This window comes from Propithecus coquereli, unplaced genomic scaffold (assembly GCF_000956105.1).
Source record: "Propithecus coquereli isolate 6110/MARCELLA unplaced genomic scaffold, Pcoq_1.0 Scaffold10, whole genome shotgun sequence".
Taxonomy (NCBI): Eukaryota; Metazoa; Chordata; class Mammalia; order Primates; family Indriidae; genus Propithecus; species Propithecus coquereli.
In genome coordinates, this window is record NW_012133858.1 from 17745200 (window position 1) to 17763769 (window position 18570).

The following is an 18570-nucleotide window of genomic DNA, read 5'->3' on the forward strand; positions in this document are numbered from 1 at the left end:
TTGGTTTGTTTTGTCCTCCCTCCTCAATATGAGTCTTCTCCTTATTGGTTTAGTGGGTCAACCCCTTTGGACCTCTTTACTGCACTTGAGTCTTCACTGTCTGTTGGCCTCTTTCAGAAATCTCGGTCTGAGGAATGTAGAGGGCGGCCTGTGATTGACAGAAAGAGGAAGTTTTTGGACACAGATCTGGCTCATGATTCTGAAGGTAGTAAGCTTCCCCTCCTATTTTGTGGCTTCCTCACATCACTCCCAGAACCAGCAGCATGTAGAGCCTTCCCCCTCTTCTCCCCAGCAGAAGAAATATCCTCATTCTGGGGTCTTCTGTTTTCAATTCCAGAGTTGTTTCAGGATCTCAGTCAACTTCAAGAGGCTTGGTTAGCTGAAGGCAAGTTTCTTGGATGTCCTATTTTCCATATAAAACATTTTACTGTGCTTTTTAATAAAACTTAAAGGTCTAAAATAAAAATCTCTTTTCCAGCACAAGTTCCTGATGATGAACAATTTGTCCCAGATTTTCAGTCTGATAACTGTAAGTACCTTTCTGGTGGGGGTGCATTTGTTCTGAAATTGTTTGGTCTTGAACACCATGTCTAGAATACTCCTTACAGCTGTAAGCCAGCAGATTTGGACAGTGGTATACATTTAGTTTCTTTTAATAATTCAGAGTTAATGCTGAAAACTTTTGTTTTATTCTTTATTAAAATTATTTCTAAAGTACTTCTACTCTATTGCAGGTAAGATTGACTGAACATAATTTCATCTTACATTTCTTTTTGCCTTAAGAATATTGCAAAGCTTCAAGCTCAAAATTGTAAATTAACTAACATAATATATAAGATGTTGGACCAAACATCTAGTAGTCAGACATTACTTTATAGCTTTTTTTCTTTGTTTTATAAATTAAGTCCTTGATGTGAATCATGAAACTGACATTTTTGTTCTTTTAAAGGTGCAGAAAATAGTTAATGGAAAATTCCAGTTAATATTAGTTTCACCCAACATGTTGTCAGTTTTGTCTCTACTTCTCAGCTGACAAGAGGTGGTCACAGAGTGACCTGATTTAGTCTTATTTTTTATGTAGTTGCTATGGCTTTTCTGTTCAAAGAAGGGTAAAACTTTTTCTTAAAATGGTCATTAAGTGCTCATTACTTGAGATAATAAAATACTGTGGGAAGCTCAAAAGGTGGCTCTCAATATGAGCAGGGGCATGGGTAGCTTTGCACTGATCTTTTGGGGCTGTCCTCAACAGGTCTGGGAGCTTTTATGGGGGGGGGGGCAGAGCTATCAAGGACAAAGCTGGCTGATGAAATTTGAGCAGCACAGGGCTGCTCTAGAGAGCATTAGTCACTGGCGAATGAGCAGGTTTAAGAGAGGCCTGGAGAAAATGCTGCCTCTTGAGAGTTGCATCACAGAGAAATTCATGTCTCTTAGTCATAGTTTATAATAGCAAGCACCTGAGCCATGCAACAACTTGATTTCTCATTTTGTACCAACGAATTCTTCCCAGCTTTGTTTTTTCTCGGATGTGTGTGTGTGTGTGTGTGTGTGTGTGTGTGTGTGTATGTGTGTGTGTGTGTGTGTGTAAAAATGCCATTGGAGAGAGGGTATTTTTCAGTCTCAGTAAAAGCTGGGTATTCTAATTCTATTAAATGAAGGAACAGAGGTACCAGCTAAATATTATTTAATGATAGGCCTCATGTCCAAGGCACAATGCCATGAAACTTTAAAAGAGAATAAATTGTAACCCACATTTGCATGGTTACCTTGGCTTTGTTACAGCTTGCTGTGAATGTTTTCTATAGGAAAGTAAATGCATGTTTATTATTGCCCTTTGATTATTTTCAAGTGATTGGGAAGCTTGCCACTGAAAGCCTAAATAAAGATAACCCAAAATACGGGAGGGTGTTTGTGTGTGTGTGTGTGTGTGTGTGTGTGTGTGTGTGTGTGTGTTTGCAAGATGAAAGACAGGATTTGTAATCCAACTTTGTTCTGTGTTGACAGTTTGGCCGAGCCTTTCCAGTTCTTGCTCAGAGCAGCATAAACTGCAGTCTGTTTGGGAGGTGGCTTTCTTGGCAGAGGTTCTTTGAAATGCTTTTATGACACTTTTGTTTGTTTCTCTGTAACCCAAAAGAGTTAAAAGGGAGATGAGATGGCTGCATTCAAAGATTGCATGTGCTGAAGCAAGGGTATGTTCTTTGTCAGCAAACAGGATTTATAGTTGGAGATACATTTATCTGTGGGAATAGGCTAAAATGAAGAAATCAATAAATGCGTTTTGGCTCCTTAGAAATAATTTCTGCTTAGCAAATAGAATGTGCTAAGTTCTTTAATTAAAATACCATACCTTAAATAAAAGTGCTTTGGGAGATATTTCTGCTTACCAAGTATGATGTTTTTTACTTTGTTTGCTTTTGCTTTAACTTCTTAAGGTTGAGCTCTTCTATCTTTTAAGGATAAAACAGATGGTTGAGTAGCCTAGAAAAGTCTTTTAATAATTCTTCCCTCTCTCTGACTCTATATTTCTTGAAGTGGAGCTTGGAGGATAGATTCAAATAGTCTAACTTGCCTGAGAGTTTAGGGGAGAGCACAAATGTGGAGCGGTGCATCCCTGAGCCATTCATTCTTGCTGGACATTTGACTGCAGTTCAGACACATGGGAGGAGCAGGCAGAGCCCACAGCTGGGCTGCACGCTCTTACTTCTCTCTGCGCACTTTTCCCAGCTTGGTGTTGTGGACCAGTTCCATTCTAGACGTTTTCTGGAAGAGCCCAGGAGTTTCAAATTTAATGAAACATTTTGAGTTGGTTTGACTCACTCAATCAGTAAACTATAAACCAAACTTATATTTCCCAGGAGAAAGCAAACCTTTTTCCTACAGTATCAGGAACATTAGTAACAAATGTTCTTACCAGTGGCCACTGGTAATAGTGAGACTTTCCTATTAACAATGATTTGGTTAATTTTCCATTTTGTGTGTGTGTGTGTGTGTGTGTGTGTAAGAAAGAGAAATGCTAAGTAATGTGGGTAATCATTTTTATTTTGGAATATTAGTTTTAAAGATTATGGCTTTTTTTCCCTTAAGCACTATAAGCTCAACTTCTAAAAAGATTATATTTTGTTAGGCTTTTCAGATTTGCGTTCCCTGCCCATAGGCATCCACCCTTAAGTAGCAGGTGAAACCATTGTTTTTGTTATAGAAATGTCCAGCTTCCTTCTAGCTATACAGATTTCACTTTTACCTTACAAATATAGACATTAGTAAAGCTTCCCCAACCTGGAAGCTCTTAAAGGTCAAATTCAAGGGAATAGAAACCTATACACAGCCGGCCGGGCGCAGTGGCTCACACCTGTAATCCTAGCTCTCTGGGAGGCCGAGGCGGGCAGATTGTTTGAGCTCAGGAGTTCGAAACCAGCCTGAGCAAGAGCGAGACCCCGTCTCTACTAAATATAGAAAGAAATTAATTGGACAACTAAAAATACATAGAAAAAAATTAGCCGGGCATGGTGGCACATGCCTGTAGTCCCAGCTACTCGGGAGGCTGAGGTAGAAGGATCGCTTGAGCCCAGGAGTTTGAGGTTGCTGTGAGCTAGGCTGACGCCATGGCACTCTAGCCCGGGCAACACAGTGAGACTCTGTCTCAAAAAAAAAAAAAAAAAAAAAAAGAAACCTATACACCATAGGGGTTCTGCCAGTGTCCCCCCGCCCCCCCGCCACTGTCCCTTGGTCCTGAGAAGTCACTAAGGATCCCAGATTAAGCTGGAAGTCCCTTGTAAAGACAGTCTTGTCCAACCCTCTCATTTTACAGAGATGACGATGCAAGTAAGATCCAGATAGCTGGAGAGACTGATCAGTGGTTTGGAGGCAAATTGGAAAGATTAAATGAAGCAAGAAAAATAATTTATAAAATAATATCTTTAAAGAAGCTCTCACAAAGCTGCAGAACCAGGGAATATAGGCATACTGAGGTGTATTCCAGGCTCTCCGTTATTTCACATACCGGGAGATGGCTCTCAGGAAAGCCTCAGGGAGACTGCTGAGTATCCAGCCCCACACTCCTGTTCTCTTCCTTCTGTGATCCTGAGAAAGTTCTGCAATATCTTGGTGCTTTGAGTTTTTCCATCTAGTATTTGGAAAAGAGAAATTATGAAATAAAAAAATTGTACAAACTAACACATTTCCTTGAAGATACATTAATATGTGTGCATATAAAACTGTGTGTACATATATCCTATATATTTATAAATAAGTGTGAGTGTGTATGTGTATATATGTAAAAGTGTGTGTAGCTAAATATGTACATTAACAAGTAGAGCTACTAAACAAGGGAATCTGGGTCAGTACATAGCTGTGTGTACTTTTTTTTTTTTTTTTTTGAGACAGGGTGTCACTCTTGCCCAGGCTGAAGTGCAGTGATGTGATCATAGCTCACTGCAGCCTTGAACTTCCGGGCTCAAGTGATTCTCCTGCCTCAGCCTCCTGAGTAGCTGGGACTAAAAATTCACATCACCATGCCTAGCTAATTTTTCTATTTTTTGTAGACATGAGGTCTTGCTCTTGCTCAGGCTGGTCTTGAACTCCTGGCCTCAAGCTACTTCTGCCTCGGCCTCCCAAAGTACTAGGATTACAGGCGTGAGCCACAGCGCCTGCACAATGTATATACACCTTTACTGCACATTTTCACAGAATTAACTACAAATCAAAGTTATGGATAAGATTGGAACTCAGAGTGCTTTGATGTGGGCATCAGGTGGTATGTTCCATTCATTTTTCTGAACTGACTGCTTGGGTACATAAGGGTATATTACTAGACTTTAGCATATATAAATAGCAGTTTTTTAAAATGCAGATTTAATTCCTAATTTTTTTAATCTCACTAATTTGTTTCAGTTGTGATATACTGAATATTTACCTGTCAGAATCTTAAATAATTAAAAATATTTTATGCTGAGGAAAGGGCATGATAAATTCTTATTTCAAAATCATGGCCTCCATGCCAAATATAATTTAGAGAATTGTTTTAAAATCCAAATGACCCCATTTTCCCCATGAAGTGTTCTTTTTAGATTTGTGTTTCAAAAAGAATGGGACAGCTGAAGGAAGTTCAAGTAATTTCCTAAGGACTGGCTAATTAACTGATAAAATCAACTTTTCTCAAATACATTGCAATAGATGGCTGGGAAAATAGGATTAACTGTTATGACAGCCCTTGAGCCTAAAACACATTGATCTTAAGCCTGTTTCACTAGGAGATTATTCAGCTGGATTTTTTTTTTTTTTTTTTTGTAACGTGTGAGCTTAATATAGTAGAGGCAAGGCCTTACTTTTGAAAAGGGTATATATCACTTTGGTTCCAGATGTGATGTAGTCAAACTCCACATTCACTTGCTATGTGGTCCTGGGCAGTTTCTATTTGAAAGGATCATCCTAAAGTCTTTTTGTTTTGCAAGGTAAGAAAAAACAGTAGGTACTTTAAAAATAAGAGGCTTGAGGGAGAGGAGGCTATTCAGTTTATATTTTTCAGGAGCCAGTGTTTCTGAAGGTAGGGAGACAGAAGAAAAGAATGCTGAAGAAAGCATATGGAAAACATGGAGGAGAGACTCTTTGACTCTAGGTTTTACAGTGTTATTTTCAAAATCTTTGTTAGCTAGCCCATACCTTATGGCTGAGAGGTTGCCAATGATTTGAAATCCTTCCTATTTCTATAGTCTCTAAGATCTTTAGACCCAGGGCTCTTAAGGACCCAAGACCTACAGTACCCATTTATCTAAAAGAGCACCTATATTTAACAAAATCTGCTTTCATCTAACTTTAATTCAGTTAGGCTTATTTATTAAAACAATGGATTTTTCTCTTACTCTTCTATGTCTTCGCTCTTAGTACTCTAATAAAACCCAGTAGGCTTTTCAGTCCTTTGTATTTGGTGAGAAAGACTTGGGCTGGGGAATTACATTTGTGTTGGCCAGGCAGATTACTTGTGTGGGTGCCAGGAGTAACAAAATCCTGGCCTCAATCAAGAAATTATCATTTATCCCATGCTCTTCAGCGTTCTTCAGTTTTACAAGATTAAGACATGGGTAGTATAATGAAGCCGAAAATCTGTACTGTCATTTCTACCATCTAATAATATCGTTGTTTTAATTTCGGTCTCAGAAAAAATGTTACTCGTGGTGGGGTGGAGTGGGGTGTATGATTCTCTACCGAGGGACATTTTCCTTGGGTTTTAGTAGTGGTGAAGTACATCCAGCCTCGGAGGATGACAGCCCCCTCTCGGGCATACGGCTGCCCTTGAGGCAGCTTGGGCCCCATCTGTGCCCTGGCACATAGTGCTTCTCCACTTGGAATCCAAGGAGCTCAGAGGCTTGTCATGTTGCAGCTCCCAGCTCCTGGACAAGTGCCAGGCATACTGATGCCATTACCGGATTAGGTTGCTTTTTTAAAAATTCATTTTGTGAACTCATCAAGCTCATTTAACAGAGGCTTTGGTCGTCAGTTTCTTTCATTGTCCGATCCCTCTAGGCTCAGCTTAAAGTAGTGGCAAGATACTAGGCCCCTAGTATGCACATGCACTCTTGGTGGGGAGAGGGGAAGAGTGTGTGTGTGTATAAATTGTAACCATAATGTAAATACACTTTTGGGCCTGGCAGGTAGATGTCAATGGACTAGCAACTCAGGTGTTAAAGGGAGAAGAGCCCCACATGAAAGGACCCCGCATAGCAAATAATGGGGGCTCCCCTGTTTAAACGGAAGAAGCATCTGGGGGGAACTTGCAGCAGAGGGTGCAAGATTCCAGGGAGCAGGATAAAATCTAGCTATTAAAAGGCCAGGAGTTCAAGCCTGATCTGCTGAACAGCTAAGGCATGGAGCAGGGATTCTGTGGTCAGAAAGACTTCAGAGAAATGCATCCAGTGGCAGCGTGGAGGCAGGCAGTGAGAAGACGTAAACATAAGACATTTGAAAATAGCCAAATATAAAAAAAGGGAAACAACCCATGAGCTAAAATTTACCTCCTGGATTTGATTTTCATAAAGAAGTATGCTTTTCCTTGAAATAAATGAAGTCTGGTTGTCAGACTGGCTCTGGCAGCTCTCCCTCAGGGTGATAGTTGAAGGTTTGGAAAAAGCGCTAAGAAACCAAACCAGTTTTTAGCCTTGTACTTTGCAGAATCTTGGAATAGATTTCACCCCCTCAACCTCAGATCTCCACACACTTCCCTTTTGATGTCTCATGGGCATTCAGGATGGTATTCTAAATCCTTCAGGCTGGATCCGAAGCCAAGAGAAGGAACTGTGAAACAGTCATAATAGGTGGCTCGTCCCCTCCTCCTCTGCAGCCAGAAAATGTAGTAGTGTCTTCAGAGTCCTCCTCCCCTGGGGAGGAAGCCAGGTGGCTCCTGACAATGTAGCTACTGGCGATGAATGGGAAGGAAAGTCTGGAGAGGCAGGCTTCCAGAGAGCGCTGTACCCTAATGCATACCAGCTCGCCTGGGGCAGGAGAAATACCACTGAAGTCTGTTTCTCTCAGCTGGTAGCTACAGTCTGATCCTGAACGGGCCTGCACTTGATAGTTTTTCTTTTGCCAGGGGGTACTTACTGACCTCACTTGGAGCAGACTTGCATGCCCTTGCAGATTTCAGCAAAAGTCTTGGTCATTTGGATCTTAGGGAGGGTGCACAGTGGGCAGGCGCCCCCACAGTGTTTGAATTTCTTACATAAACATAGTGCACTGGGCGAGCAAGCGTCCCTGTGGCGACAGCTGGGCGCTGGGCACTATTAGGTCTGCCCCAGCTAGCTGAGCTGCAGATTCCCCCTCTTGCCTGAATGGAGCATTCCAAATTGGTTGTGAATGGAGGGCGGGGCTCACTTGCAGACTTTTTCAATGAATAACCAGACCCCATTGTGCAGCCTGTGGAAAAACAACCAACTCAAACAACACTGGGACTGTTAGAAATATGCTTGTGATTGGCAGCTTGGAGAGCCTCCAAAATTAGTTTCCTTTGGCTTCCCTGCTGCTCCCTGTTCTCCAAGCCTGGGCTTAATGGGGTTTGAGTTTTCTTTTAAGTGCTGACTTTAACCCTCAAACTGCCAGGCTGATGGCCTGGGATTATGGGGAAGGGCTGCTACTGACCAACAAAGCCAGTGAAGCCCACTCCCCTTTCTTTGTCTCCCATTTTAGACTGTAGCTGTCTAAAGGGAGTGATAATAGAGGAGAGGGTGGTTTACCTTCTCTTTGAGAGGGAGGTGTTGAGACTTGATCTGAGGATATTACCCTTTTATCTCCTTCCCATGGGGTTGTGGCTTTAGCTCCCCATTGAAGATTCCCGCCAGCTTTTCTACTCTGACCTCCACTCTTTACTCCAGGCCTTAAGAACACAGGTATTTGCATGCCACCATGCAGATATTTCTCCCTTAGGCTGACATTTTAACACGGGGCAGACAAAGATGTAATTTCTTTACTCCTTGGCCTTTTCTCTCTTGTTTAATTTCCCACTGTGATCAGGTGTCATTTTAAAATGACATTTCCCGGGCTTGTTGTGGTGACTCACGCCTGTAATCCTAGCACTTTGGGTGGTCGGTCGAGGTGGGAGGATCGCTTGAGACCAGCCTGGGCAACATAGTGAGACCTTGTCTCTACCAAAAAAAAAAAAAATTCTCTGCTCTTGCTAAGCACCTGGGCCTTGAGTCCCAGCTACTCAGGAGGCTGAGGCAGGAAGATCTCTTGAGCCCAGGAATTTGAGGTTGTGGTGAGCTATGATGATGCCACTATAGTCTGGCCAAAGAGACCCTGTCACAATAAATAAATAAATAAAAATAAAAATGACACCAAACTCTGGTACTCAGCTATGGGGGAACTTCACTATGTCTGCAGTCCTTCTACTGGGCACTAATCAAATGCTTTTCCTCCCAAAATGAACATAGCAGGAAGTACCAGAAAAAATCCATCCTCTGCGCAACCCCCAAACCAGAGTGACCTCACACCAAAACAAGGCCAGGTTCCAGGTGTGCACATGCCTCAGAACATTGTCACCCTCACACATCTTCCAGCATCTTAGCCAACACCTCACAGGCAAACCCGCAGAGAGCTGTGTGGGTTAGCCCAGGAATGATAAGCATAAAAAGGACAATCAGTTAAAAACCAAAACAAAACTTAATAGTAATGATCCAGGGCCATTTCCTCAGGATTTTAAAGAGCTTTTCTTAAGTCCTACTCTTCACCCTCACAACCGTAATAAGGCTGTTTGCACTTGTGTTTTGCTGTGAGGATTTTTTTTTTCCAGAAATATTCCCCTTTCTATAAATTGGTCTTACAAGCACGTCTTGCTTTCCCTATTAAAAAAAAAAGAACAGGCCTGGGCAGATTGTCCTTTTGTGAGAGAGTTTGAAACCTCTCAGGAGGTAACCCTAGATGTCAGCTGTGTGGGAGGATGCTGATATGTGTGCTTCTCCAGAGGGGCTGAGGACTTAGCTTACATAAACACTTTTCAGCTGAGTGCCTCGAAATGCTTTGTAAATTGCCTGAAAGAGCACTTAATGAGGGTCTTTTATACTTTTCCCATAGAAAAGGTAGAATAGAAGAGGGGGATGTCTCTTCCCCATGGTCACCCACAAAAAAGGCCTGATCTGGAGTTTGCCCCAAATTCCTAATCTGAATTTTAATAGAGAATAATAAAGGGGGATAACTTCACTGTGCTGAGGGGTGTCTTGAGTTAGAAAATTTCTGCTTTCCTCAATTCCCTTTTCATTCCTTTCCTTCCCCACCAGCCATGGGATTTTATTTCTTGAGGAAAAAGGAGAAAGCAGCATAGAGTTTTGATATATTCCATATTTCGATGAATATTAAATTTAGTCCCTGCTTCCGAATTTCTATTCCTGTTGGAACAGGAAACAAACCGTGTTTCTCAGGCTCTAAGTGTCTCCAAAAGCAGAGGAGCCCTGTCGTGTGTTTCTTTATGCCCTCCTCAGCGCAGTGCCTGCCCTGCACACAGGCGGTGCTGGTGAGTGCAGGTGACATGCCACCACGTTCTCTGCTGGTTCCCTTCCCGCCCCAGCTTTCTACAGCCCCAACACCAGCCTCCAGCTGGAAGGGAAGTAACTCTATAAAGGGTCTCAAAAGCTGAGAGTCCTTGGGATGACCTTAGAGATAAATAGAAAAAAAAAAGCCAGTTAGGGCTATTTCTCATTTTCTGTTTCCTCTTTTAAACACACACACTAGCCAAGTGTTGCTAGGCTGCATTTAGACTTTGAGCAGCTAATGCTATGTTTCCCAGCAAGATTGCATGTGCGAGAGAGCAAGTCACAGTTTAGCACCCTTGACGCACTTGCCGAATTTCTACTCTAGGAGAAGGGACTGTAGACAGGAGGGGGTGGTTCTTGGGGGAGAAGCTCATTTCCCCAGGGTTTGGAGTTTCTCCTGTCGGATTTTCAAGATGAATTTGAAATTTGAAATTGAAGATAAGATTTTCCACAGTGCTTAAATCCTATTTCAAGTACTGTTAACATTTCACTTTAGTAGTGCCAGTTTAGATGAGAATCATATAAGTTGGGAGTAAATTATAGAAGGAGATGTTAAAGCTTAAGGTTTAGTTTTGCATTTTTTTCCTTTCAGGAAAAACATCCTGTTCCCCCTTATCCTGACTGTATGTTGCACTGTGAGCAGTCCTTCATGGTAGAATCCACTGTGGTTGATAGAAGGCCACAGCAGGGGAAGCCATCCTGTCATGTCTAACAACCCTGGACTTGGGAGAACAGGGCTCTCTTGAGACCTCTTTCTCAATCTTGAAAATAAAACAAATAGCTGTCTATCATATTTGTACGGGTTGAATATTAAAATTCTTTGAACAGCTGCCCAATGAAAGTAGTAAAGCATTGGTTCAAATAATGCTCAGATACCTCCTTTTGGTGTAATCAGGCCAATCAGTCACATTTTTATCTGGCTGGTTTATTAAGCATGAAAGCAACCAAACACCCCTGGTGGGAGCCAGCCCCGTGGCTGTAGGTCTGAAAAGCCCCAGCCCATGGTAGTCAAAAGGGGGCAGTGAACTAGAAACCAGAGAAACCTCTTCTTTTTATCTTGACTCTCCTCATAGTCAACTGTGTATACTCAGACAAGCCTTTTATTTGACTGTTAAATGCTTTGGTTTCTCCATGGCCCATAAGTTCTCAGATGGGATACTCTTATGCAATTAGAAATATTCATTCTATACAAAGTATTTTTTATGGGAGAGCCCCATATCTGTTACTATATGAGCCCTACCTTAATCAAGATTGGTCTAGTTCTTTTCTAAGTTCATTTCCCAACATTTAATTTCTAACTCTTATATTCAAGGCCTCTGGATTTCCATTTTCAGAACTCTAAAGCAATAATCCTAAATTGTTAGAATAAATGAGTCCTTTGAAGAAAAGGAACTGTATAAGTCCAAGCTGTTTCAAGAAAAATGCTGAAGTGTGGAAAGAATATGAACTTTAAGGAAGTAAATCCGAAACCAGTTCATCTGGGTCAAAAAAAAAAAAAAATCTCTCCATTACTATTGGCATTCAGTTTTCTTCCTTATTTGATAACAGAGGTTTTCTGTTTGGAAATGACTATTTGAAAGTGGCAGTTCTGTCCCAAGAATGAGATAATATATACAGTCGTTCTTAAACACAGGTCACCATCTGTGAGTCACAATGCTCCTGATTTAGTACATTCGCCCAAGGTGGGCTCCTCTTACTTAAGTGACCACTTCTTTTGGGAGGAGGAGAGAAAGAGCATTAATATAAAGAATCTGTTCCTTCTGTTTTAGCCAGACTTAGAATAGAAACGTTTGAAATCACCTATGCCATTATTGTTAGTACTGAGAGAGGAGAACAAAGGACAAGACCAGTATCTCAAAATCCATTAGTAACCAGCTCTCTTAGTTGATGACCAAGGACGTGACCTGCCAGCTTCTCTACCCTGGCAAACTGGCTACTGCTCCATATGTCACCCCTGGTGATTCTTCTGCTCCGAAGGCCTACAACAGGCCAGTCTGTGCCTCCCTGTATACAGGCCCATTGCCCTGAGCTCGTCCTGGGCCTTCTCAGACTTTGGAGGGTAGGAGCAGCTTTCAGCCTCATGCAACACAAGAGGTAGACAGCTTTGAGGACCACTTTTGCCCCTCCTAGCCCAAGCTATCCCCACCATCTGTCCCCCTGTCTGTCCTTTAGGATCTGGGTGTCATCATCTTTCACCTGGATCACATTTCTTCTCTCTGGAGGGGGAGTAAAAAGGAAGAGGAAGCCTTGAATTCCCCCTGGAGTTTGGGGTGCCCCCCTCTTCTGCTGGTTGGCCTGACTGGTACTATCCCGCCTGTTAGGTTACAATTGTATGTTCTACAGTGACCTCCCAAGCTGACTTCCATGGGCAAAATTTAGTTTTCTATCTTCTGACCAAAAGTATTTCAGTTGGTGATTCGACTGTGAGATACCATGTGCTAGTTCTGCTGGCCAGCTGTTGCCAGGGCTGGAAGAGGCCGTGGGAGGTGGGCAGGAAATGTTTTGCTGAATATTGCAGTCACTGAGCTGGGCCTAGCAGAAACAAACCTTTAAATCACTTCCCCTTCCCCCATGTTATATGAAGTCACTAGGTAATACAAAAGTTACAGTTCAAATAATATGATTCCAGCAGTGTAAGAATGCCCCCAACCTAAGCCCTTTCCTGCAAAGTATAACCCCCTTGTCAAGTCAGTCCCCCTTCTCACAAAGAAATTAAAATCGCTTTATATGTGTAAAACCACCATTTCCATCTTTTCCTGCTTTTACCCTAGGCAGAAGGGCTTTGTTCTCTGGTCTAACCGAAGCTACAACCTGGGGGCCTCCTAAGCAGGCTTTGCTGATGTGCTTTGGCCCCTTCAGAGCTGGGTTTCTCCATTGTTGAATCTGTCTTGTATCTCACATAGCCACATTCCAGGGAGCAGTAAGAGCATAAAATATCCTAACACCAGCCCTGTACAAACACCTCATTCTCCAGAACCAAGTGAACTCTGCAGGATCTTATCGTCAAAGCACCAATTCTATATACAGCCAGCATTTCCCCAGAGAAAGCAACATCCTACCAGCCCAATGCATGATGTGTATCACGACCTGGACCTATGTTGCTGTTGTCAGCTCGAGTCCATAGCAGAGATTTAGGGTTATCTGAGGTAAACAGAAAATGCAAGGGAGGCTTCGGAGCATGGCCTCATGGTTTTAACTTCTTCACGCGATCAGTTCTCTTGTCTAACTTAAAACCCAACTGGGGGAAATTCTATCAATAACTCTTAATTCCTGTATTCTGGGAGAAATTCCACTACCTGCGCAGGTGGCCTGTTAGAGATGTTTCAGTTACCATTCTCTACTAATGCTATTTATACATTTTCAAAGTTGGTCTAGTTCTTTTCTAAGCTCCTTTTGCTCCCTTTAATTTCTAACTCATATATTCAAGGACTCTGGGTTTCCATTTCCAGAATTCTGAAGTAATCTTCCAGTGTCCCTGATAATTATGTGTTTCTCCCTCCCCATTTATGATCTGAGAGTGGGCTCTCTGGAGAAACCGTCTTTATACTGTCTTTTGAGCAAGGTGCCTTGCTTTTTTTAATGGGAGCTCACAAACAAAATTCCTCAGCTTGCATTTCAAAAATCCTCCCCAAAAAGGTCCTGGCTCTTGAATTTCCAAACACTTGATATAACCTCATCTACTCTTACAGGCAAGAAAGGTGTCTCCTTCCCTCACTTCTTTTCCCACTGTGGCAAGACCTGGCTCTAATTTCATTGGTTATTATTTCACTCTGATGTCCCCAGCCATTTTCATGCAAGGTCATCAAAACTTCAAAAACTTGAGTCTTGATCTTAGGTTAGTCCTATTCCTGTACCAATGTAACCCTAACCCTATTTGTTGGATCTGTCCATGTCATGATAAGTTCAAAACCTTTTTTCTTGAGCTAGTCATATTAACCCCAAGTTTCTAGATCTAAATTATTAATAATAGGATGTTTTTTTTGTCCACAAACCAATTCCTGAAGCCTCTTTTCTGCTGACTGTAGCTTTTTCCCTACTGCATAGGAGAAATCTGATTCCTGGAGCCAAATGTTCCAGGAACTGGCTTTACCAATTCCTAATTTGGCTCTGGTGTTATTTATTGAACAGAAGATAATAATTGGCCGTATAGGAAGAGCTTCTATTCTGCAATTATTCATTGGTGAATTCTGCTACCTCATGGCTGATCCTATACCCTGGATCTCTGAACAAGACCACCAGGTGACAGTCAGTCCTGTAGTCCTCACTGAGAAACAGACAAATAGAAAAAAATGTGCTGGAGTCATCAATACCATAACCCCCTGCCACTACCATGATTAATCACCAATCTAAAATCCTGAATACTGCAGCTGTGCAATCCTGAAGCGATCTTTCCCTATACCTACTAATAGCAAATCCTATCCCAGAGCACAAGCTTTGCTTTCTTCATGTAGGACTTCGCCCAGGACAAGTGCAGCCATTCTTGTAGTTCGAGATTGCGGAATGAGCCTGCCCTGAAAGCTCAGCCCCTGTATGTGGTATGGCCACCGAGGTGTTGGCTACACTAGGTGTTTGTCATATCTCCCATGAGTTGTGTGGGGGGCCTTGGTTCCACACCAGGGTCCTACTGCCATCCTTGGTTCCTAAGACATAAATGTATAAGAGACTGTCCCAGCCAATGTATTTTGTTTAAAACCATTCAGGTCTTTAGCTCCACATTCCTTTCTGATCTCCTAGCCTGATAAGCTAAGTTGAGCCAGTTGGAACCCCCAGAAACTCTTGTGCCCTTTCACCCTAAGGCTCAGAGCAGCAAAAGCCTAGGCCACCCATTTCCAGCTTCTTGCCCTGGTCCCAGCCCTGCTCAGCCTTATATGGGTAAAAGGGGCAAAACCAGCTACTTGGGAGGGAAGAAAATGATGGAGAACCTTAGGAAAGAGAACCTTAGTTCTGCCAACCTTCACAGGTTGGTGATGGCTACATTGTGTTCTCTTGAGGATCTAGGGATGAAATCTAATGAATTATCCAGCTGTTCTCCTATCTTGCATGTATAATCACAAGGAGTGGGAGTTCTCCATTTTTTTCTCAAGAATGCTTTATGGTCTTGAGTTGGGTATATATTTTTATTCTTATTGTATGTGCTTTGCTGTGTAGTGGCATTATAGATAGGTGCTATTTTTGCTGATCATTTTGTACTTGTGTGGTTGCTGTCTTCTTACCCAGGCTGTGGATGTGTTGGCAGGGGGCAGTCATCACAGTGATAGCAGTGGCAGTTTTCATTTTACGCTCTCTAGCGTGTTTCCTTGTCCTTTCTAAGTGGGCCAACGCCAATAAAATATTTGAGCACCACTGGCTTAGACATTAAGTATGACTAGCATTTATGCTTCTGTAATTTTAGATTCCCAGGGTTATATTATCCTTCCAATTTGGCAATAGGCCAACAGTGGCTTTCTTCATGTGTGAACACATGGTTTTGAAGTTCTTAGCATTTCTACTTTTGACATGTTAGTCAACCATAAGATAAAGGATTTTTTTTCCTTCAGATATCTCAGAGGAAATGGGATGCAACATCTATTTTATTGATTTATTTTTAAAACATTGCTATATTTGCTTCATCTCTCTCTCTGCATATATATGCTTTTTTCTTTCTGAACCATTTGAAAGCAAGTTGCATACATTATATTTTACCCCTAATACTTTGGTGTGCATTTCCATAGATTAAGGATATTCTCCTACATGGCCTATTATTCTGTAATATTCAAAATTCCCCAATTGTCCCCAAATGTCTTTTATAGCTGATGTTGGTATCGTTTTTGATCTAGGATTCAATTAAGAATCAGACATTGCATTTATTTTTTTCCTCATTGATCTTCTTTAATCTACAACAGTCTCCCTGCCTTTTTTATTTTCCCTGTAACATTGACTTTTTTCAAGAGTCCTGGCCAGTTGTTTTGTAGTTGTTGACTTTTTTAGGGTACATTTTTAAAGAATATGTAGAAATGCAAACAACATCCAGAGCTCATCTTAGGCTTAGAAATCTCCTGTATCGTTGGTTCTCTCACCTCTCACATCCATGTTATTGTGTGGACCTTAAAACACTGGTGAAAGAACAGAGTGACATAGTTTGAGATAATTGGATCAGAGATAGTTTGTACATGTTTGAGGAGAGGGCCTTCATGGGACTCATTAAAAATTTTTAGCACAGCTTGCTCAATAGTTGATTTTACTATTTATGGATTTTTTTCACTGTACTTGAGAATTTATCCTTACAAAGGTTAGCTGTGTTAGACCTTAAGGACAACAGCACATTCTCCCATACTTACTCAATTCTGCTTTTAGAACTTGTGCCCCCTAACTAAATTTGATAACATTGCCAAGTTTTATTTTTGGAAACTATTGCCAGGCAGGATCAATGTTAACCATTCAAATGAGTTTGAACATGCCTCTTATTTGGTCTGGAAATCCAAAGTCATCTCCTTTTCCAGATGTTCTTTTTTAAGTACCAGAAATTATCCACTTACTTATCTCCTTGTGAACCTTCTTGGTTCCCAGAACCGGGTGTTATCTACTATCATTGTCATTCACTAGTGCTGCCATAGCAATTCCAAAGAATATTGAGATATTAATAATATGTTATGCCAGAAATGAGTTTTCTAATCCACTGAGTTCTAAAATAAAGAAATATTTCTGACCCCTTCTAGCAAAATGTAGAACTTAAAAAAATAAGCCTTATCCTATCTACATCTTTTTTCCTACTAGTTAGTAGGAACTAACTAGCTATTTGAGCTTTGTCTCAAAATTCATCAAAAAAGGCCAGAGCTAAGAATAGGCAGCAGCATGTTGGAAAGTAGACCTTCTGGCTTTGTTTTGCTTTTCAAACCACAGAACACAGGGTATACTCCCTTTGGTGACTTCAAGCCCTCTGGTCTTTGCCAATTGAGTACTCAAACTAAGGGTAAATCAAGGGAGAGGAGGCCATACCTGCTCTTCCCTGGTGGATTCTTTGTTTCTGTTTTGCCAATGTCATTTTTCTATTTTTTCTTTTTTTGAGGGGCATGAGGTCTTGCCTTGTTGCCCAGCTGGTATCAATCTCCTGGGCTCAAGGGATCCTCCTGCCTCAGCCTCCCAAGTAGCCAGGACTACAGGCACATGCCACCACGCCCAGCTCAGTGCCATTTTTATATTAACATGTCCCTCTACTTGACAGTCTTTTCCTCTGCCTTCTTTCCTCATGTTCTGCTCACTGCTACAACCAAAGAATAGTACAGGCAGATTCTCAGGCTTCTTTCCTCCCTGCATCCCTCACCCATTCTTGAACTGAACAGGACATACTTCTTCCTTTACAGGGAAACAAAGTGGGATGGTAGTGTCTAAGACAGGACCAGTGACCCAAAGCTAGTGGCCAAGAGAGTAGTAAGCTTAGGAGTAGACCTGTACTTTAGGCTTATGGCTCTGGAATCCTGAGAGTATCTGGCCATGACTGTGCGCATTCCATGTAATGTTTGTTCACAATTGCTATGGGAGGCTCTGGAGACATAGGCTGGCCACCTGAGACGTAGCCTCAAGAACATGCCATTCAGAAGCAGGTGTCAGTGCTCGGGTCAGCTTCCGTAGTGAGGCACAACTTTCCATGTAAAGTAAGAGGATCGTGGCCACTGAGTGTGACCAAATAAGGTCCTCCCCCGAGGTCGGGCCTGCACAGCTGATTTGGGAAAGATGAGTCTGCCCCAGATGAAAGTAATGAAACTGAAGAAGGGAAAAGGAAAACCCCAAAACAAAACCTGAAGGATGACAACTGGTGGAGGGCAGGCAAAGCCTGCATGTGAAGCAAGGGAAATAAGGATGGGTTTAGTCCTTCTCCCCACTCAGACGTGGTATAGCTGATTGGCAATTTCTTTAACACTCAGCAGCTACATGAATGTCTTATGTATTGACAACAAAGTCAGTGACAAATTTAAACTTTGATGATTATGAAACACCAAAGGGAAGCCTTATTAGACAAGGTGCTTTTTGTCTTTCTAAAAAAAAATTCCTTTTGAATGGAACTGTCATTCATCATAACATTCAACAAAAGCAAAGTTTTCCTTTGTTTTGATACTTGGGGCTGTAATAGTGAAGTTTGCTGTTAGCACTGGCATGGGGTTGCTGCCTTGGATAGAGTCCACAGGCCTGTACTTCTAGGCAGGAAACAGATTTTGTCAGCAGAGGGAATTATTATTAATATTTATCTTGAATGGGCCAGTTGATCTATTTTTCTATTTTAAAACAATTGGCTTATTTCTTTGAAAGACTATTTCTATACCATCACAGAAGAAAGATTTTCTAAAATTTGAGAAATCATAGTATTAACTTTGTGGTGCTATATAATCAGGACAGAGCTGCTTTTTTTAAAAGTAGAAATTATTTGAAGTAACATATAGAAATCATAAGGATACAGCTGCTTGATGAATTTTTACAGTGTAAGCACTTAGATCACAAAATATTAATAACTTATCAGAATACAAGAAGACTCCTTATGCCCCCTTAACAGGTACTATCCCCTCAAAGGTCATCTTCACCCTGACTT

The 18570-nt window shown here is 41.6% G+C and overlaps 1 protein-coding gene across 2 annotated transcripts in view; it reads left to right on the plus strand.

Annotated features, from left to right (window-relative positions):
- The window catches only part of ETV5 (ets variant 5), a 58834-nt gene that overhangs the window by 3376 nt on the left and 36888 nt on the right, over window positions 1-18570 (plus strand). For both annotated transcript variants that reach the window (XM_012641836.1, XM_012641848.1), the window contains exons 3-5: window positions 118-205; window positions 338-385; window positions 479-529. In XM_012641836.1, coding sequence (XP_012497290.1) covers window positions 118-205; window positions 338-385; window positions 479-529 — 187 coding nt within the window. The remainder of the gene's footprint in view (window positions 1-117; window positions 206-337; window positions 386-478; window positions 530-18570) is intronic.